The sequence below is a fragment of the Budorcas taxicolor genome, chromosome 8 (genome assembly GCF_023091745.1).
Source record: "Budorcas taxicolor isolate Tak-1 chromosome 8, Takin1.1, whole genome shotgun sequence".
Lineage (NCBI taxonomy): Eukaryota > Metazoa > Chordata > Mammalia > Artiodactyla > Bovidae > Budorcas > Budorcas taxicolor.
In genome coordinates, this window is record NC_068917.1 from 108,960,366 (window position 1) to 108,982,021 (window position 21,656).

At 46.0% G+C, this 21,656-nt stretch overlaps 1 protein-coding gene across 1 annotated transcript in view; it reads right to left on the reverse strand.

The window, feature by feature from the left end:
* Positions 1–510: 510 nt before the first annotated feature.
* Positions 511–21,656, reverse strand: part of ASTN2 (astrotactin 2) — a 1,033,755-nt gene continuing 1,012,609 nt past the window's right edge. The window contains exons 21-23 of the mRNA XM_052644759.1: positions 19,426–19,526; positions 17,498–17,681; positions 511–748 (exon numbers count right to left, since the gene is read on the reverse strand). Coding sequence (XP_052500719.1) covers positions 511–748; positions 17,498–17,681; positions 19,426–19,526 — 523 coding nt within the window. The remainder of the gene's footprint in view (positions 749–17,497; positions 17,682–19,425; positions 19,527–21,656) is intronic.

The window sequence follows — 21,656 nt, forward strand, 5'->3', positions numbered from 1 at the left end:
GGGTCCTGCCAACCCAAACATGTCTGGAAAATGAACGTCCTAAAGACCCAAGCTTCCTCACTGCCAGTGATCCTGGGGGCCTCCTTCCTGATGCTGAAGGGGGTCCAACTAGCTCTCCACAGGGCTCCTCCTGGGGTCCACGGCAGAAAGGAAGCCGGGGGGTGGATGGCAGGAGGAAGGAAGAAGAGGAAAGGCCGCTGGGTCTCCAACTGAAAGCTCCTGCCTCAGGATTGAGTGCCATCCGTAATAAAAAGTTTAAAAAGGAGAGACTTTGATAGAGTCAAATAATACCTTAGAAAAAATAAAAGCTGGGGGCAAATGAAGAAATCCAGTGGTGACAAAGTTCTCCGTTGGGTATCCACAAGAGAGTCTACTTTGGCCTTGCTGGCAAGCCTCCTCCGTCAAGCCCATCCTCAGGGTCCTCCACCCCCTGCCAGGCCCCGGATCCACGAGAGCACCACTCGCCCTCCCCCGGAGAGTCCCTGTGCTCACGGAGGGCGGTGCCTGCCCTCACCGGCCCTTGGACTCCCCGTACGTGTTCCGGGCCATGGACACCATCTTCTCCTCGCACGTGACTTTGGTGTCCTTGAGGATGCTGTACCACACCATACCCGCAGGCCGGACCTCCTCGCTGCGGCAGAAGAGGTAGGGCACGGTGTCCACACGGCTCTGGATGTAGGCGCTTCGCAGGAGGCTGGAACAGTGGCTGCTCACCCTCTCCAGCCGCCGGAGGATCAGGTGGGCCTTCCTGGAAGACAGGAGGGGACGGTGATGAAGCTGGAGAAGCCCAGGTCAAAGGGTCAGGACTTCGAAGTGTTCAGTAAAGGTCAATGGACGGATGAGGGCTTCTCGTCCCAACAGTTCTCTAGCTGTAAGCGTGATATTGTGAACGCTTGTTCAAAAATCACTTTGGAATTTGTCCTCAATTGTGCCATGTGCAAAAAGTGAAAGAGAGGACAATCGTATGGATACCAAGAGAGGAGGGGGGGTGGGATGGATTGAGAGATAGGGATTGACATATATATACTGCGGGCTTCCCTGGGGGCTCAGCTGGTAAAGAATCCACCTGCAATGCGGGAGACCTGGGTTCCATCCCTGGGTTGGGAAGACCCCTTGGAGAAGGGAATAGCTTCCCACTCCAGTACTCTGACCTGGAGAATTCCATGTACTGTATAGTCTATGGGGTCGCAAAGAGTCGGACATGACTGAGCGACTTTTACTTTCACTTTCATGAATAAAATAGATAACTTATGAGAACCTACTGTATAGCATAGGGGATATGACTCAGTGCTCTGCAGTGAGCTAAATGGGAAGGAAATCCAAGACATAGGGGATATATGCTTATACGTGTGGTTGATATGCTTATATCATTTTGCTGCACAGCAAAAACTAATACAACATTGTAAAGCAACTACAATAAAAAATAATAATAAAATAGAGAGAGGTGTAAGTTTTGACCTAACATATTCACTTCTATAATATAAAGCTTATAAGCCTTAGAACTCTGGCCAAGTAATAATTATTATAATGATGATAAATGATGAAAAGAACAATAACTACAATAAATTAGCACCACATGCTAGATGCTGGGTAAGCAATGCATATGCACTTTAAAATCTGTATTTAACCTTCACGACAAGCCTGAAAATACTTTCCCCTTAGATTTAATGGGTATGGAACCCAAGTTTCAGAGAGATGACACTACTTAACCAAGCTCAAACATAAAGGTGGCCACTGAAGAGGTCCCCACTAGGTCTGAACAGTCCCATGTCCCTCTCTGTCTGTCTTACTGCTCTCTCTCATACTCTTTCCTCTCAGTCAGAAAAGAAGCCTGCCTTCTGGGCTTTCTACTTCATGGAAACCTTTATATCTGTATCCCCAAATCAGACATCTCTCTCACTCTCCTTGTCTCTAAAACAGTGATGGTAACCTTACCTTCAGAAACTGGCTGTGAGATTAACTAAGAGAGATGCCCAAAGGCTGGCCTCGAGCACGCTCTCAGGAAAGGGTAGCTTTTATTCCAGAGAACTGTTACGACGATGGCTCAGGATCAAGGTCATATCGGACACTAGTCCTAGCAAGAATTGCCTTGGACTATGGTGATCATCTTTAGGAATTTATCTAGAGCTCTTTATGCAGCACCAGAGAGAGGCTCCTCAAGGAGATCTGATGGCTGCAGAGAAAACTGAGGCAAGGGTCTCCGAGTTCACCTAGCCCAAGGTTTCTCAACAGGGCTCTGTCGACATGTGGGCTGGGTCATTCTTTGCTGGAGGGGCAGTCATGCAGCATCCCTACACCTCCACCTGCAAGATACCTGCTCCCGCAGTCCAAGGCATAACAAGAAAGCTGTGTCTAGACATTGCCAGATATCCTCTGCCGAGCAAAGTCACTCCACTTGAGGGCTTCCCTCGTGCTCCCGTGGGTAGGAATCCACCTTGCCATGAGGGGGACACAGTTTTGGTCCCTGGTCCTGGAAGATCCCACACGCCATGGGGCAACTAAGCCCGCGCACCGTAACGTTGAAGCCCGCATGCCCTACAGCCCGAACTCCACAATGAGACAAGCCATCGCAACAAGAAGCCCCAGCCTCGCAACTAGAGGGTGGCTCCCACTCACCACAACTAGGGAAAGCCCGTGTGCAATGATGACCTAGCACAGCAAAAATAAGTCAGAATTTATAAAAAAAAATCACCCCATTTGAGAACCAACAACATGGTCTCATGAAAGGTGTCGAAACGGAGGCTTCGAGAGGGTCACACCAGAAGTCAGCTTTGCTGTTCGGGTGTCTGTCTCCAGGTGGGACCCACCTTCTGCTACATCTCCACATCCTCAAGATGCCTGGAGATCCTGAGAGGCCAGAGGCGAGGCCCTCTCCTGCTGTCCTCTGCGTGCCCCTTGGAGAACCCCAGGAGGGAGGCGTTTTACGACAGCAGACCCCACAAATGGGAGACTGTGTCAGGCACCTGCGTGGCGGCTGGAAAAGGGCCGGGCTTATGTGTGTAGGTCTTGCGGGCATGATTTACGAGGTGCCTTTCAAAAAGTCCTCTTTGTATAGCTCACCACTCGGGTGGAATATTTCCTGAGGTGCCAAGAATTCATAGCTTCATAATCGCACTCGCCCCACAGGGCTCTCTCGCCTCTGGCAGGCGCCTCCCCGGGGTGGCGGAGGGGAACCAGAGGGGCTTACTCCCAGGCCTCCTCATTTCAGCTCTTGCTCTGCTCCTTAGCAGCTGTGTGTCCTGGGGAACTTGACTTAACATCTTCAAACTCGCTTCTTCCTTTGACGAACGGGGCAGGGGTGACGTTGAAGGAGACAGTCATTGCTTGTACCTTTGCTGAGCATTTGTCGCATGGCAGAGTTCCCAATTCAGTAGGAAAGATACACAAGTGGAAAACTGCAAGGCAGCTGGCAAGAGCAACAATAGAAGGAGATGTGGGAGCTGTGGGGGACCGAGGACAGTACCGGGTGGGGACTGGGAAATCTGAGAGGTCTTCCTGGAAAGAGGGGAACTTGTGCTGAGTCTCCATGATGAGTAGGGTTTGGAGAAAGAAGAGGGAAAAGGCATAATAGGAAGCGTAGGGAAAGTCGCAGACAGAAGGTGTTTAGAGGTGGAAGATGGTGTGCAAGTGGGCTCACAGTGGGAAACTGGAGAAGTGGCAGAGCCAGGCCACTGGAGCTTAGAAGCTGGGGCACCACACAGGCTCAAGAGCCTGACTGCTGAGGTTCGAATCCTGCCCCAGACACTTACTAGCTCTGTGATACTGAGGACATTGTTTCACAAACTGTGCCTCAGTTTCCTTACCTACAAATGGGAATAATGACTAGGTCTACCACAAAGTAGATAATAGTGAAAGTTTACTCAGTCCGACTCTTGCAAACCCATGGACTGTTTGTAGCCTGCCAGGCTCCTCTGTGCATGGGATTCTCCAGGCAAGAATACTGGATTGGGTTACCACTGCCTCCTCCAGGGGACCTTCCTGATCCAGGGATGGAACCCACATCTCCTGTGTCTCCTGCATTGGCAGGTCGATTGTTTACCACTGAGTCACCTGTGAAGCCCCTACTGTCTGATCTAGACAGCCACATAAGTCACAAATACAAAATGAGATTGGGGAGACAAGTCCTTTAAGATGTCCAAATGCTTTGTCTCCAAGAGCCCAGATATTTCCGTAGAGATAATCTTGGAACTCAATTACAAGCCTTTGTATAGATGGAAACTAAAGACTGAAATGAGAGAACGATTTGCCCCTTAGGCACCTTAAGTTAGTAACAAAAGCAAAACTAGAATCGGGGCTCTGAGTGTCTAGCGCTGAGATGACATATTTGGTTTTGAAGTCCCAGATTCAAATCCTAGTTCTATCACTCAGCTGCATGGATCATGAGCAAGCTCTTCAGTGCTACTAACTCCCAGTTACTGCCTCAGTAAAATGAGAACAATAACAGTGTTTCTGGAAGATGAGAGGACCTGGGTGATTTGCTTAGTTCTCAGTAATGTTAGCCAAGATATTTTGCAGTGGAAAGGACAGAGGCTCCAGAGTATGTTAGGGCAAGCCATTTCTTCTCTATGAGCCTCAGTTTCCTCATTTGTGAACTGGGGATAGAGATGCTTATTTTGTAGGACTGCTGCTCAGCTGCAGTGAAATTACTGCCATAAGCGTCCAACAAGGAATTCTCACATAATAGGAACTAAACCAACGTTAGTTCGCTTAACTGTCTCCTGCACTTTCTCCGCCAAACGCAATGCTTCAGTGAGATGTGCAATGAGACAAAGGCAAGAGAATTCAGACGGTGGAGCCACGAAGAGAAGGCTTGGGGGTGTTCAGAGGCTGAAGCGGGGTACAGGGTGAGAGACCGAAGGTGAGATTGCTGGGTAATACATTGCAGGCAATGGAGATTCATAAATCAAAGGCCAGGCATGCCCCCAAGCTTTGCCTGGAGGGGGAAAGCACAGGTCAGAGTGACCACTTTTCTCAAATACCGGAAATGAAATCCTCCTCCTTGGAGACAGGACGCGGGCCCAGCAGGATGGAAGCCGGAGGGGAAGGAGGGACAGCGCCCATTAATCTATCACTGTACCAGCAGGCGAGACTGAGACAGGGATGGCTTGTGAAGGAGTCAGCGGCTGGGCTCGGATGCCACTTCTCCGGGAACTGTAGGACCTTAAGTGACTACTCTTCCCAGCACCATTACCCACTTCGCTGTTGACACAGTTATTGGACAGAAATCTAATTCTAAGGGAGCCATGGGATGGAGCAAAAGAGGAGAGACAGCAAGGGAACATTTCCGTTGGCCTCTCTCCCTAATGTCTGTCTCCTTGAGCTAAGCTTAAGTCTCTGTGTTAGCTGACCTCAAGCTTGATGAGAGTCCATGGCGTGGCGCGGCTGCAACAAACTGGAACCCCACCTCTGGAAGCAGAGAAGGCAGATTCAGGGAAATAAGGTCTTCCATTTGAGCTGCCCCGTCAGGCCACATCTGGAGAACCCCACTCGCTTCTGGTAAGAGTGATACATGCACACTGGAGCCAGATCGTGATGCCAAAGGCTGTCTCAAAAGCAAGTCTCCTGCGGAAGTGCTGCAAGTAGGACTCAAGTGTGTCCCTGAAGGGGGGCGGGCATTTAGGAAAACAGTTATGATGTTCTAGTAAATGAAAATAAGAGGGGAGAGCCCTGAGGATCAGGGATGACAATGATGACAGGCGACTGAGGACCCACCAGGTGCCAGAAACCTAGGTAACATTACCTTCAGTGACACAGGAGCATCCCATGGGCCTAAGGAAGTTATTGGGCAACTGGGTAAAATGTTTATACATATTTGTTTATAATTTTAAAAAAAAGTAAGAAATCTAGTTGGTCTTTATTTAACAGCGGGGTAAATTAATGTGTGATAAATTCATATAATTGAAGGAACCTTTAAAAAGCCGACATATGTGCATATGCATCCGTAGGAAACGACTTGTGCTATTAAGTGTAAATAGGCAGAAAACAGAGCAAAACGAATGTACTTGATCAACATAGCCAAGTGGACAGAAGCGGAACCATGTGGTTTATAGATGTCAACATATCCTTAAGTCTGAACCAGTTTCCTTACTCATGAGCATATCCATGTCAAGTCCATATCGATCTCTGGAGAAATATGTGCACACTGTTACCAATTTTATCTCTGGGTAGAGACTAGGAGTCCAGGGAACAACATTTTAGTTTGCAATTTTATATATATACACCTGTCCCATTTACACATTACAGAATGAACAAGAATTACTTTTAGGACAAAATACAATAGAAGGCACTTCCGTTTTGAAACATGCACACATTTTTAAGCTGGTATGATGAATGTGTGCAATGAAGCCATGGTTTTATGGCTTCCAGTGGTTCACTGGGCTTACTTTCCAAATATCCACATCCAGTTTAGCCTCAGACCACCCCCATTAAACAGCAAATCAGAAGCTCGGGTACTGCCGTGTAAATATATTTCCTCAACACCAGGTCTGAAATACGATTTGTAAGGTGACTAGCAAAAATATTTACATTTGGCTTTGTGTCCTCCTTGTTCTCTCATAAGAAACCATGAGGCCTTCCAAGAACTCATTTCTAAACTGATGGTAAGAATGACTAAATCTCAACAAACCCAAAAGTATTTCAGTTTGGAACAGATGGAAATTTCAACAACCTCAGATATGCAGATGATACCACCCTCATGGCAGAAAGAGAAGAGGAACTAAAGAGCCTCTTGATGAAGGTGAAAGAAGAGAGTAAAAAAAGCTGGCTTAAAATCCAGCATTCAGAAAACTAAGATCATGGCCTCTGTTCCCATTACTTCATGGGAAATAGATGAGGAAAAAATGGAAACAGTGGCAGATTTTATTTTCTTGGGCTCCAAAATCACTGTACACAGTGACTGTAGCCATGAAGTTCAAAGACACTTGCTCTTTGGAAGAAAAGCTATGACGAAGCATATTAAAAAGCAGAGACATCACTTTGCCAACAAAGGTCCATATAGTCAAAGCTATGGTTTTTCCATATGGATGTGAGAGTTGGACCATAAAGAAGGCTGAGCACCGAAGAATTGATGCCTTCGAACTGTGGTGCTGGAGAAGACGCTTGCGAGTCTCTTGCACCGAAAGGAGACCAAACCAATCAATCCTAAAGAAAATCAACCCTGAATATTCATTGGAAGGACTGATGCTGAAGCTGAAGCTCCAATACTTTGGCCACCTGATGCGAAGAGCCAACTCATTAGAAAAGACCTTGACGCTGGGAAAGATTGAGGGCAGGATACGGGGTGACAGAGGATGAGATGGTTGGATGGCATTACTGACTCAATGGACGTGAGTCTGAGCAAACTCTGGGAGAGGGTGAAGGTCCAGAAAGACTGGTGTACGGCAGTCCATGGGGTCACAAGGAATCTGACACAATTTAGCAACTGAACAACAACAAGATAATTATGTGCATTGCTATAATATTAGTGGGAGGATGTTCTGTGGGACATTTGTTAAAACTCATGGTGTGTCTTGCTCGTATTTATCTATTCTAAGACACTGTCAATTTTAAGACATGCTATTGATTTAATAACAGCCTTTCAAGAAATGAAGAAAGAATGCAACATAACGTGCACATCGATTGTGCACAACCCATCTTGATTTCTGAAATGTCAAAATATGCAGGAAAAAAAAATGAAAATGCGTCTGAAATGATAGGAGTATGGTTCTAGGAGCCTAAGTTTGCTCTTGTTTCCAACATCCTAGAAATTCCAGGAGAGTGAATCCAAGATATCTAAGGAAAGAGCTAACATAATCTTGGACCGAAGAATGTATACTGACATCCCAGGCTTGAATATTTTCACAGAGAACAAAGCAATGACAATTCATAACATGTTCTAATCCTTTTCAGATGGGAAACGCTTCTTGTCTGGTTATGTTTAGAAACAGCCTAGAATGAATCAAGCCTGGAATGATTTCTGTTATCTATTAGCAGTGTCCGCCATGGAAACAACAGGGGCTGATAACAGAAATACAGTGTTTCTACCATAAATGAGATGAAAAGACAACCCTCAGAATAGAAGAAAACAATAGCAAATGAAGCAAGTGACAACAGATTAATCTCCGAAACACACAAGCAGCTCATGCAGCTCAATGTCAGAAAAACAAACAATCCAATCGAAAAATGGGTAGAAGACCTAAGCAGACAATTCTTTGAAGAAGAAATCCAGATGGCCAATAAACTCATGAGACAAGCTCAACACCATTCAAGATTAGAAAAATGCAAATCAAACCTACAGTCAGAATGGCCATCATCAAAAAATCTACAAACAATAAGTGCTAAAGAAGATTGTGGAGAAAAGGGAATCCTTTGGCATAGTTGGGGGGAATGTAAACTGATATAGCCACTCTGGAGAGCAGTATGGAGATTTCTTTAAAAACTAGGAATAAAACTACCATCAGTTCAGTTCAGTTCAGTTCAGTTACTCAGTCGTGTCCGACTCTTTGCGACCCCATGAATCGCAGCACGCCAGGCCTCCCTGTCCATCACCATCTCCCGAAGTTCACTCAGACTCAGATCCATCGAGTCAGTGATGCCATCCAGCCATCTCATCCTCGGTCGTCCCCTTCTCCTCCTGCCCCCAATCCCTCCCAGCATCAGAGTCTTTTCCAATGAGTCAACTCTTCACATGAGGTGGCCAAAGTACTGGAGCTTCAGTTTTACCATCATTCCTTCCAAAGAAAACCCAGGGTTGATCTCCTTCAGAATGGACTCGTTGGATCTCCTTGCAGTCCAAGGGACTCTCAAGAGTCTTCTCCAACACCACAGTTCAAAAGCATCAATTCTTCGGCGCTCAGCCTTCTTCACAGTCCGACTCTCACATCCATACATAACCACTGGAAAAACCATAGCCTTGACTAGATGGACCTTAGTCGGCAAAGTAATGTCTCTGCTTTGAATATACTATCTAGGTTGGTCATCACTTTTCTTCCAAGCAGTAAGCGTCTTTCAATTTCATGGCTGTAGTCACCATCTTCAGTGATTTTGGAGGCCAAAAAAATAAAGTCTGACACTGTTTCTACTGTTTCCCCATCTATGTCCCATGAAGTGATGGGACCAGATGCCATGATCTTCGTTTTCTGAATGTTGAGCTTTAAGCCAACTTTTTCACTCTCCTCTTTCACTTTCATCAAGAGGCTTTTTAGCTCCTCTTCACTTTCTGCCATAAGGGTAATGTCATCTGCATATCTGAGGTTATTGATATTTCTCCCGGCAATCTTGATTCCAGCTTGTGTTTCTTCCAGTCCAGCGTTTCTCATGATGTACTCTGCATAGAAGTTAAATAAGCAGGGTGACAATATACAGCCTTGACGCACTCCTTTTCCTATTTGGAACCAGTCTGTTGTTCCATGTCCAGTTCTAACTGTTGCTTCTTGACCTGCATACACATTTCTCAAGAGGCAGGTTAGGTAGTCTGGTATTCCCATCTCTTTCAGAATTTTCCACAGTTTCTTGTGATCCACACAGTCAAAGGCTTTGGCATAGTCAATAAAGCAGAAATAGATGTTTTTCTGGAACTCTCTTGCTTTTTCCATGATCCAGCGGATGTTGGCAATTTGATCTCTGGTTCCTCTGCCTTTTCTAAAACCAGCTTGAACATCAGGGATGTCACGGTTCATGTATTGCTGAAGCCTGGCTTGGAGAATATTGAGCATTACTTTACTAGCATGTGAGATGAGTGCAATTGTGTGGTAGTTTGAGCATTCTTTGGCATTGCCTTTCTTTGGGATTGGAATGGAAACTGACCTTCTCCAATCCTGTGGCCACTGCTGAGTTTTCCAAACTTGCTGGCATATTGAGTGCAGCACTTTCACAGCATCATCTTTCAGGATTTGAAACAGCTCCACTGGAATTCCATCACCTCCACTAGCTTTGTTTGTAGTGATGCTTTCTAAGGCCCACCTGACTTCACATTCCAAGATGTCTGGCTCTAGATTAGTGATCACATCATCATGATTATCTGGGTCATGAAGATCTTTTTTGTTCAGTTCTTCCGTGTATTCTTGCCACCTCTTCTTAATATCTTCTGCTTCTGTTAGGTCCAGACCATTTCTGTCCTTTATCGAGCCCATCTTTGCATGAAATGTTCACTTGGTATCTCTAATTTTCTTGAAGAGATCTCTAGTCTTTCCCATTCTGTTGTTTTTCTCTATTTCTTTGCATTGATAGCTGAAGGTTTTTTTATCTCTTCTTGCTATTCTTTGGAACTCTGCATTCAGATGCTTATATCTTTGCTTTTCTCCTTTGCTTTTCGCCTCTCTTCTTTTCACAGCTATTTGTAAAGCCTCCCCAGACAGCCATTTTGCTTTTTTGCATTTCTTTTCCATGGGGATGGTCTTGATCCCTGTCTCCTGTACAATGTCATGAACCTCATTTCATAGTTCACCAGGCACTCTATCTATCAGATCTAGACCCATAAATCTATTTCTCACTTCCACTGTATAATCATAAGGGATTTGACACAGCAGTCCCACTATTGGGCATATATCCTGAGGAAACCATAATTCAAAAAAACACATGGGTACCCCATTGTTCACTGCAGCACTATTTACCCCAGCCAGGCCATGGAAGGCAATTTAGATGTCCATTCACAGAGGAGTGGATAAAGAAGCTGGGTACATAGATACGATGGAATATTACTCAGCCACAAAAAGGATTGAACTTGAGTCAGTTCTAGTGAGGTGGACAAACCCAGAGCCTATTATGCAGAGTGAAGTCCATCAGAAAGAGAAAAACAAATACCATATATTAATACATAAAGATGGAATCTGGAAAAATGGTGGTGATGAAAGTATTTGCAGGGCAGGAATAGAGACACAGACAGAGAGAAGAGACTTGGGGACACAGCAGAGGAAGGAGAGGGTGGGGCAAATTCAGAGCAGCAGTAAAGACCATGCATTACCACATGCAAAATAATCAGTGAGAAGTCACTGTATAACACAGAGAACTCAACCTGGGGCTCTGTGACAGCCCAGAAGGGTGGAGTAGGAGGGGTCCAAGAAGGCGGGGACATATATATACTTATGATTGAGTCACACGGCAGAAATTTCTGTGTGGCAGAAATCAATACAACATTGTAAAGCAATTATCCTCTAGTTAAAGAAACATATATACTTATATAACTGAGTCCAAATATAAGAAAAGAAAGATATTTTGAAAAATGCAGCAAATATTTTCAAATTAATGAATGTAAAAGTGATTTGTAAAATGTAAATAAAGCATTATATGACATAAAGAAAAAGAGAAATATCTAGACATACATGTACTCTAGACAGATCAATTTCACTGAAACAAAATCTCTTCAAATGCTGACTCTCTTCTCTCTCTCCATCAGACATCCCTGAGAGGATTGAGCAGCTCAGGCGTGGTCAAGGGTGTTTGATTGGAGCAAATCTGCCCCCTGACCACCTATAAGTGGCGTTTTTCAGGCCTCCTAATAGGAACCCTGTGGCTGGGACAGCTGGGTGTCAGCTGGTCTTCTCTGAGCAGTTGTTTGCAGGAACCTGTGGTTGCCATGGGAACCAAGCTCCAGACACTGGCCTGATGGATTTAGGTAGCAGTAAGAGTCACCCTCTTGTCACTAAACTTTATGGGGGTATCTAACCAAAGATCCATGGAGAAGCAGAGAACATTTGGGGGCTTGGTGGTTAGAGGCCAGTGAAATCCCAACAGAGCTCATCTCATGATACGAGAGTGCTCCTGGGAAAAACTCTTACTGTCCTAGCCATCCTAGGTTCCTGAAGAACATGCCATGCTGGGCTAGAGGTGAAAGGACACTTCTGGTGTGTCTCTTCTCTGGTTTCTATGACCTTCAGGGCTGTCTGGTTCCCTGTCTTTGCAGCTGGAAGGGACCTTGGAGTCCAGCCCTTTTATGTTGCAAATGAGGCCTAGAGGGGAGAGGCAACTTGTCCAGGGTTACACAGCAAGCTGGTGATGAAGCTAGAACAGAAACCCAAGGCAGGGTCTTGCTCTTTCTCCTTTACACTTGGATGTTCTGCAGACTTGCTAACCTTTGAGAGGCATGGAACATCTACCCACATGGGTCCTCTGTTTAAAACACTGACCCAGCTTTTGGAAGAAAAATGACTCATGAATAGGCCTCATAAAGAGCCATTATGATATGACTTCAGCTGCCGTCTTCGGTCTTCCCTTCTCCTCCTCACCCCGAACTCTCCACTCCCCTGAGATTTGTCCTTCCTGACTGAAGTATATTCTCTTACCCTGCCCTCTCTCGCCCTTGGGGCTTCCCTGATGCCTCTGTGGCAAAGAATCTGCCTGCAGTGCAGGAGATGCAGGAGATGAGGAGATGCAGGAGATGAGGGTTCGATCCCTGGGTCAGGAAGGTCCCCTGGAGGAGGAGAAGGCAACCCACTCCAGTATTATTGCCTAGAGAATTCCCTGGACAGAGGAGTCTGGTGGAATACAGTCCATAGGGTCACAAAGAGTCAGATACAACTGAGTACACACACACACACACACACACACACACGCACACGCACACACACACACGCACACACCCTTGCACTAGTTGTTCCTTCTAACGAGAGCACGCCTCCCCTCCCACCTTTGGGATTGCTGCTTATTCTGGACTTGTGAGCAGACACTCACTTTCCTCTCTAGAAATTCGTCCTTGAGCTCCAGGTCTGGATTAGCTGCATCAACAGCTGTATCGAGATCCTTGTCACTCAAAGCATGGTTTTTAAACCAGTAACACTAGTATCATCTAATAACTTGTTAGAAATGCAGACACTCAAGCCCATTCCAGGAGGCTGAGTTGATCTAAATTTTAACCAGACCTCCAAGTGATTCTCCTGCACACGGAAGTTTGAAGACATTGTTCTAAAATGCGCTGCCCACCCTCTTTATCGCATGCTTCTTGTGACATATTTCACTGTATCTCCTTGCTGACCAGTCTTTTTCTCACTAGATGCTGAGCCTGTCAAAGACAGGAGCTGTCTTCTTCCCTGTTCTATCTCCAGCCCACAGCCCAAGGTCTGGCATATAGCAAGTACATTAAATGAATCAATGACTTTATAAATTAATAAGTGAGGGTCTCTTTAACTCTCTTAATGTTGGCAAGCGCAATGCATTTCTTGATAATGTTATTTCAAAGCTAGAAAAATTTAGATTTTGTAGAGTTCAGTTGTTTCCAATTGTGATCCTTGATAGCTCAGGTAGACCTCATGGATCCTTGGGACTGGAGTGTGGAAGCTGAAGGGGAGACCCAGCAAGGGGGCTCCAAGTCACTGCCTGTAGCTCCTACCAGAACAGCTCTGTAGTCATCCGACTTACACATCTACTCATCCCATTATCATTCAATAAGTCATGGTTTAGCACCTGAGTGGATAGGACATAAAGTATAAGCTATAAATTGACACTGTGGTGGGGGTAATATCCTAGAGATAACACATGCTGCTGCTGCTGCTGCTAAGTCACATGAGTAGACACACAAGTGGACTTCCTTGGTGGCTCAGTAGGTAAAGAATCTACCTGCCAGTGTAGGAGACACAGAAGACATGGGTTCTATCCCCAGGTTGGGAAGACCCCCTGCAGAAGGAAATGGCAACCCACTCCAGTATTCTTGCCTGGGAAATCCCATGGATAGAGGAACCTGGCAGGCTATAGTCCACAGGGTCACGAGAGTCAGACATAACTAAGTGACTAAACCACCACCACCATGAAATAGATAAGCAATATAAGATACTAAAACTAGTAGCTACAACATGGAAAATTAAAACCTGAGGGTGTGACAGAGTGGAAATTTTAGAGGGTTCCCTGAGGAGGTGGCATTCTAGCTAAGAGCTGGGGCTCTGTGTAAGCTTTATTTAGAAAACAGATTTTTCACTGCTTAAAAAAAAAAAAGAAAAAGAAAAGAAAGAAAGGACTGCTGTCATTTTATAGATGAAGATACTCAGGCCCAGAGAGGCCAAGGCTGCCTGGTGAGTTTATCAGCAGGGCCAGGATGGACCAGGATGCAGCTGTCTTGGTTCCCGCTCATGCCAGCGTGGGACATCAGGGAAGCCTCAGATTCCCTCCAGAGACTAGAAAGCCCTAAGAAGGAGGAAGCTGGGTGGCACAGGCTGGGGGTTGGCACACTGGCTGGTGACCAGCTGGCTGGAGGTGAGCAGGTTATCACTGTCCATTACTGAGTGGGTTGTTCCGCCTCTTTGAGTAACCAGAAAGGCTTTCCAGAAGATTGATGTCCTGGAGGGTCTTAAAGGATCCCAGAAGATGATAAAGACAAAGTCGAGAGTGAAGCTCTGGTTTAGTTTCCACCCAGATTCCCTGAAGCCTGTGGGAAAGCCCAGTGAAGGGAGAACGCCTTTCCCCGTGCCTGGGCAAGATGGTAGCCGAGGTGACTCATATCGCAGCTTTCATCTGAAGCTCTGTGCTCCTGTCTGTCTGTTTGCTCTTTTAGCTTTTATCTGACGGAGAGCGAGACAGTTACAAACCCAGGATCCAGCAGAACAGATAAGGTCTGCCCCGGGGAAAGACCCCTTTTATCCCTCGACCAAGCCTTGAATTCTTCGAAGGTTACTGCACGTGTTGCAAGGGCTGAGGGTGAAAGCTCAGGGCAGAAGCAGACCCCACAGCAAACTCTGTGTGCCTCCGTGCAGCTCATTTAACCCCGTGGGGCCTCCAATTCCTTTCCATTCATAAAATGGGGAGGATACCCTATTTTGTCCGTTTTACAGGGTAATTTTAAAGCTATTAAAAGCGTTACACTCTGCCCACTAAGTATTTCAGGAAGTCCTGCAATTCTCTCCAGTACCACTGACACAATCCTGGCCTGGAGCACCACCCTCTGTCTCCTGGATTTAGTATCACAACAGCCTCTGGGGCCTCCCTGCCTCCCTCTGGTCAGGACTGCTCTAGTCCAGGCTGCCAGAGGCTGTCAGAGGGATCTTTCTCCCTTGAAGATCTGATAACATCTCCCCCTGTGAAAAACACTTGAAAAGCTTCCCATTACCCTAGAGAGATAATCCAAACTCTTTAACCCTACTTAAAGGGCATTCGGAACTGGCCTCTGCTGACCTCTCCTGTCTTATCTCTTCTCACTCCTGCCGTTACACGCTTTGGTCCGACCCGACTGCACAGAAATTCCTCCAGTCCCTCCACACACAGTGTTTACCGAAGTGTGGAAGGGGTCCTCCTGGGGCAGGAGAAAGGATTTTAGGTGGTACTCAGGAAGATCACACGTCCAGTATTAAACAGCAACGAATCACAACGGGGAAAAGCGTTTAGACTCCCTTTTTCAATCCCTTGCCCTCCTCCAGATTACTTTCAGAAGGAAAGGTTTAATTCGGGACTGTGTTTCAAAGTACTTCTCTAACACTGTCTAATCTTCCCTTTTAAAAGGAAAGCCTCAGGCTCTGCGAGGCTTAAACTGCATTGTTTTCTGGTATTTTGCTTTTCTTCCATTGTACTGAATGCTTAAGTTTAATTTTTATTAAAGGTAGACGGTGCTCGTTTTCCCTTTACACAGTGATACAATGCTTTCTTTTCAAATATACTTGCAATAAGTGGGCCTATGGACAAAATAGACAATAAAGTGCAGATGGTATGGAAATACGGTAAAAATCATAAAGTGAAAGTGTTAGTCGCTCAGTCATGTCTGACTCTTGGCGACCCTTTGGACTGCAGCCCACCAGGCTCCTCTGTCCACGGGATTCTCCAGGAAAGAATACTGGAGTGGGCTGCCGTTCCTTCTCCAGGGGATCTTCCCCAACCCAGGTCTCCCGCGTGGCAGGCAGACTTTTTACCAGCTGAGCCACTAGGGAAGTCCACAAAAATCTAAAGGTGGAGGCAAATGATAAATTCAAAATTTATGAGGTTTAAACCCCTGCTCTACGTAGTGTTACACCTCGGAACATTTCACAGGCTACTCCTTTGGCCCCAGACCCTCCGGTCTTCTTCTTCCACGTGCTTGACCCCAACTTACCCTGTAGACCTCCCAGTCTCAGTTCTTGGGTGGGCTTTACTGAGTTACCCAGGCTGGGTGCCTATGCCTCGCCTCCTCAAAGGGCTCCTCTCTGTCCTTTTGACCCTTATTACTCTTATTCTATTTTTTTCAATTGGAAGAAAATTGCTTTACAATGTTGTATTGGTTTCCACCATACAAAAACACAAATCAGTCATAATTATATATATATATATATCTCCTCTCCTTCTTGGACTTCCCTGGTGGCTCAGATGGTAAAGCGTCTGTCTACAATGTGAGAGACCTGGGTTTGATCCCTGGGTTGGGAAGATTCCCTGGAGAAGGAAATGGCAACCCACTCCAGTACTCTTGCCTTGAAAATCCCATGGATGGAGGAGCTTGGTGCAGGCTACTGTCCATGGGGTCGCAAAGAGTCGGGCACGACTGAACGACTTCACTTTCACTTTCTCCTTCTTGAGTCTCTTCCCCTGCTTCCCATTCCACCCCTCTAGGTCGTCACAGAGCATGAGGCTGGACTCCCCGTGTTATACAGCAGCTATCTATTTTACGCATGATAGCGCATGTATGTCAGTGCTCCTTTCTCAGTCTGTCCCATCCTCTCCTTCCCCGGCTGTGTACACAGGTCTTTTCTCTATGTCTGCATCTCCATTCCTTCCCTGCAAAACGGCTCATCAGCACTATTTGTCTAGATTCCATATATATGCATTAGTATATGATATTTGTTTTTCCTATTCTTTGCAACTGCTTAATTATGTGCAACAGTGAGCTACACGTAGGTAGGGACTGCTTCTGTCTTTTTAACAATGCATGATCAACAACCAACCTAAAAAGGGGGCTCTTAAGTCTGTGTTGAATAAAAATGGATGTCACTGTTGGGTGCAGGATAGGAAACACAGACCCCACGCCACCCCCCGCCCACTGCAGATACTACTTCAGGAAGCTTCAGAAGATAGAGACTGTGTGTCACTTATGGGTGATTCCTCTATAGCACCTATCACTGTGGCTGGCATAGTCACTGCTGGTGACAAAAAAAAAAAAAAAAATCACGCCTTAATACACGTTGAATTTATGAATGCATTTAGTTATGGTCATTAATGGACTTTATTCCAGGAAAGAAAAAAAAAGCCAACTCGGATTTCTTATCAAAGAGAAGGAAAATCCCTAGATTGGGCTCCATGACCCTGCCACCTGCTCTTCTGTGATGTTGGTTAGGACCTACCTCCTCAAGGAGGCTACGTTTCCTATTTCTAAAACTGAAAGTGGAAGGTGAGGGGACTGACTGAAAAAGCACTGAAGTCTCTCTCTTATCTGACATTCCAGAAGTCCAAGAAGCTAAAATTCCGAGATTCTTTCATTCTCCTTACCCGCTTCCCACCTTGAGTCCTGACATGACTTAGTGACTGCCTCCCTTCTTTGTTTCATAAAGCCCATTATCAGCCTATGGAGAAAAGGCTCCAGTAAGGTCCAATGGGAACAGGGAGAGTCTACTGCCCCGCTCACACTCAGGCGCCCGCGTACCTGGGCCCCAGCTCATCCTCGCTCCTCCAGACAAAATCGCCGAACTTCTCGTAGTGTGAGTTGTAGTGGTGCTGGACGCGGAACAGCATGGAGGCCGAGACTTCCATCAGCGTGTTGTAGGCAGCCTGCTGCTCCTTGCCGCTTGTGTACCCATTGTACAGATTGTAGATCTTGTCAGCTATCTCTGGGGGAGAGGAGGAGGTGTAGGCACAGATCACGGGACGGTAGGAAAAGGGGAGGACGGAGGCATACCTCACAACTAGGAAGGCGTATTCAAGCAGCAGTTCACCTGTGTGGACTCTGGGGCAAATAAACCTTAATTCCATCCTGACTATGTCATTGACCAGTTGTATTCCATTTTCTTATCTATCAGTTGGAGATAATAATCCACACACAGGAGGGGCATTGGGAGGACTAAATTAAAAGGTGGATGTAAAGCTCCTGACACGGGGTCTGGCACAAAGTTAGTGCTTATGGTTGTGCTCGTTAACATAAGGTCTGTGCCTTTGATTTAACAGAAAATTCCAGAGGCTTCCGGTGAGTGTCTTGAGCTCATTTCAATGGTCTGCTTCTATCTCCTCTCTGCAATTTTTCCAACATATTTCTGTGATCAGGTCTAACAACTCTTCATTCGAAAATCTTTCAAAGAAAAATCTAGACTCTTTGGCTTGCCATTCATGGCAACTGCTGCTCTCTCAGTTATCCCTGCTTAACTGATGTAACGGAAATTCATTATGGGCTGCTCTCTGGAATAGAAGGCACGTTCTTTCACCTTTTAACTTTGAACAAAATTTATGTGTGCCCCCATGTCACTGCTTAACAACGATTGCCTCCCGGAGAACTTGAGGGACTTGAGTTCAGGATGGGAGCATCATTTACTTTCTAGGGTTTTCTACTCTGATTTTAATTGTTCTTTAAAAAAGAAATGTTCATGTGACCTTTTAAAATAATAATAATAAATTACCAGGAATCCATTTCAAATTCCCTCTCTTTTAATAAGACTCAATATCTGAGTGTCTCCTCTTATCTGGTACGCAGCGTCATCATCAAGCTTATGACTGAGCCATCTGAAGAAATGTCTCTCTCTGCCCTCCTAGAATGGAAACTCCTGAAAGATGGAGAGCATGTCTGTTCTACACTGCTTTTACCAGGGCTCTTGGAAAATATTTGCTCACCTTGAACTGAAGCACATCAGGACTCATGAGCCACCATCACATCTTTGTAGAAATTGTATCCACACGTGATCTAAGAACTAAGTATATGGTGGATCTGATTTATTGTTTTGTTTTTTTTTTCTTTCAGGTGTTTTGTCTAATGTTTACAATTTTATAGACCTGGAACATGCATGCTGATTCTGACGGATAGCTACTGACTGCAGCTCTTTGCTGAGAATTCTGAGGCCACCCCTGGGCTAGATGGGAAGGTGTGCTGTGATCAGCTAATGATGTCTGCCATGATCAGCTAATGATATCTGCCGTGATCAGCTAATGATGTCTGCCACAGGTACAGCAAAGTCTAGTGGTCCTCCGCGTGCCACCTACCTGCCAGCTCTAGGGCACGCTGAAGTGGAAGAAAGGGATTGGTTTCTAAAAGCCTAGGCCAAGGGGCAGAACACAGTCACACGGTTCTGACTCTCCACCATCCCTTTCCTCCAAGCCAGAACACATATTCTATAAAAGAGGAGCAAGTCTGTACACTGGCAAAGATATTGCCAGCCAATCTCTATTTCCTTTGTGGCTTTGCTTCATTTAGCTCCATATTCTCCCTCCAGTCCTTCGGCTTTCTTCTCCCTGCGCCAATACATGTGTGTGTGAGAGGCAGAAAAGGAGTGGTGGATAGTGACTGGTGGGTGCAGGATTTAGAGGCTGAAAATATGGGAAGGACCCTGGAAGTGAAGCAAATGGGACGGGGGCGGGGGGGTCACCTACCTTCTGCCTTGTTGTCATCCACCAGGGGACAGGCGGTTCTTAGGGTCACTGTGCTGAGCTCAGAGTGCCTCCCTCGTGTATCCACGGCGTAGAGAGTGAACCTGTGGTACAACAAGAAAAGAGAGCGCAAGGCTGTGACTTCAGAGCAAAAAGCCCTGGAAGCTGCAAGGAGGAACACAAAAACCATAGCATAGGAGTGATGGCTGAAGGAACTCGGGGATGATCCAGCTGCAGGAGGAATGATCTGGAAAGAAAAAGAAGACGGTCACTAAGTGTGTATCAAAAACCAACTGATTGCTGGGCATTTTGCACTTAATCTCTTCATTTACTAGAGAGGGAAATGGCAACCCACTCCAGTACTCTTGCCTGGAAAATCCCATGGATGGAGGAGCCTGGTAGGCTATAGTCCATGGGGTCACGAAGAGTCGGACATGACTGAGCGACTTGACTTTCTTTCTTTCTTTCTTGATTTACAAGTAGCAAGGCTAGAAGGCAGGGGTCCTCATCACTTGTATTTCACCAATGAGAAAACAGACTTATTTGTGTATTTTTAGGTGGTCTCACACTTATTAGGGGGCAGAGCAGTCTGAGTCAAGTCCAGAAGTAAACCCTGATGCTATCTGCTATGACTCTGTGTACTCATTTAGATACTCTTTCATTCATTCATTTAACAAATACTAGCTGAGCATTAACTACATGCCAGGAATTACTTTAGGAGCTAAGATTACAAAGACGAGCAAGAGAGTCAAGGTCCCTCCTTGCATAAAGCTAAACAAAACATAAGTGAAAAATTAGACAATGGTGCATATGAGAAAGAATATAACAGGACCACGCAGCAAAGCCTGAAGTGCAGGGGGGTGTGGGTGCTTTAGACAGGTGTGTCCTGAAAGGCCTTCTTGTTGAGTGGTTTGAACTGGGACCTAAAAATGAGAAGGAGCTGGCTTATGGGAGGAAGACCTGGGGGAAAGAGTATCGAGGCAGAAAGACCAGCAAGTGCACAGTTCTTGAGGAGAGAATGAACCAGACTGTTGAAGGAATAGAGAGCTGGTGTGGCTGTAGCAAAGAGAGATGATGGGGACCTAGTGGGCCATGATAGGAAGTCTGGGAGTTAGTCCAGGTACAAGGCATGTCCCCAACTTTCAGTGTTGGCACCTGCAGCTCCATGATGTATAAGAGGGTGGGGCAAGTGGTCTGTGTGGTATTAGAGAGAGAGAACTGGTAAACCATGGACATGGTGGAGTCAGGTCCAGTCCCAGAGGAGACACCGGCCTCTGGTCTACTTTGGGAAGGCTCTCTGACACTTCATACCTCCAGATCTCCAAGTCCTGAAATTAATTAAATAAAGCCAAAAGACTGAATGAACTTTCAAGAGGAGATCATCCTTGGAGGCCAGTGACAATCTGAACAGAAGTGAGAAGGGCTAAGCGTCTGAGTGCCCTATCTTTGCTGCGCCACCCTCCTTCACCAGCCTTCACGGGTAGGAGCAGGAGTGTGGAGTGGGAACAGGGGCTCCCTGGGTCAAGCACAAGAAACTACAGTCCCAGGGGTCTGATTTCCTTTCCTCCTTCTCCAAAACCTCAACTTGCCTCATGCTATGTGTGTGTTAAGTCGCTTCAGTCGTGTCTGACTCTGCGACCCCAAGGACTATAGTCCACCAGGCTCCTCTGTCCATGGGATTCTCCAGGCAAGAATGCTGGAGTGGGTAGCCATGCCCTCCTCCAGGGCATCTTCCCAACCCAGGGACTGAGCCCACGTCTCTTAGGTCCCGTGCATTGGCAGGCAGGCTCTAGTGCCACCACAGGCCGTAACACTATAATTGCCACGTTACAGAATGGTGAGCCCTGACTGACTGCTCATATTAGGCAGCCAATATATATGAGTTGGTTCTCCAAATTAACTATGTGCAAAGTTCTTAACATGTGCCAAGCACTGACCTATGCAATTCATAGGTATTACTGTATGTATAGCATTACCCCAGATGATTCTCAAAGATAGCTACTATTATTCTCTTTATGTTATACATGAGGCTCAGGGAGAGAAAGCAACTTTCCCAGAACCATATAGTAATTACTGGGACTGGAAATTAAGTCGAGGTGTGTCTGAGTCCAAAACCCAAGCGTTGATCCACTATCAGCTACTGTCTTCTGCTAAAGGTCTGTGGATGTCACCTCTGTACAAATACAATTCCACTAGGTGCACTTGCCAAATTCCAGCTATGTTGAAACAGTGCC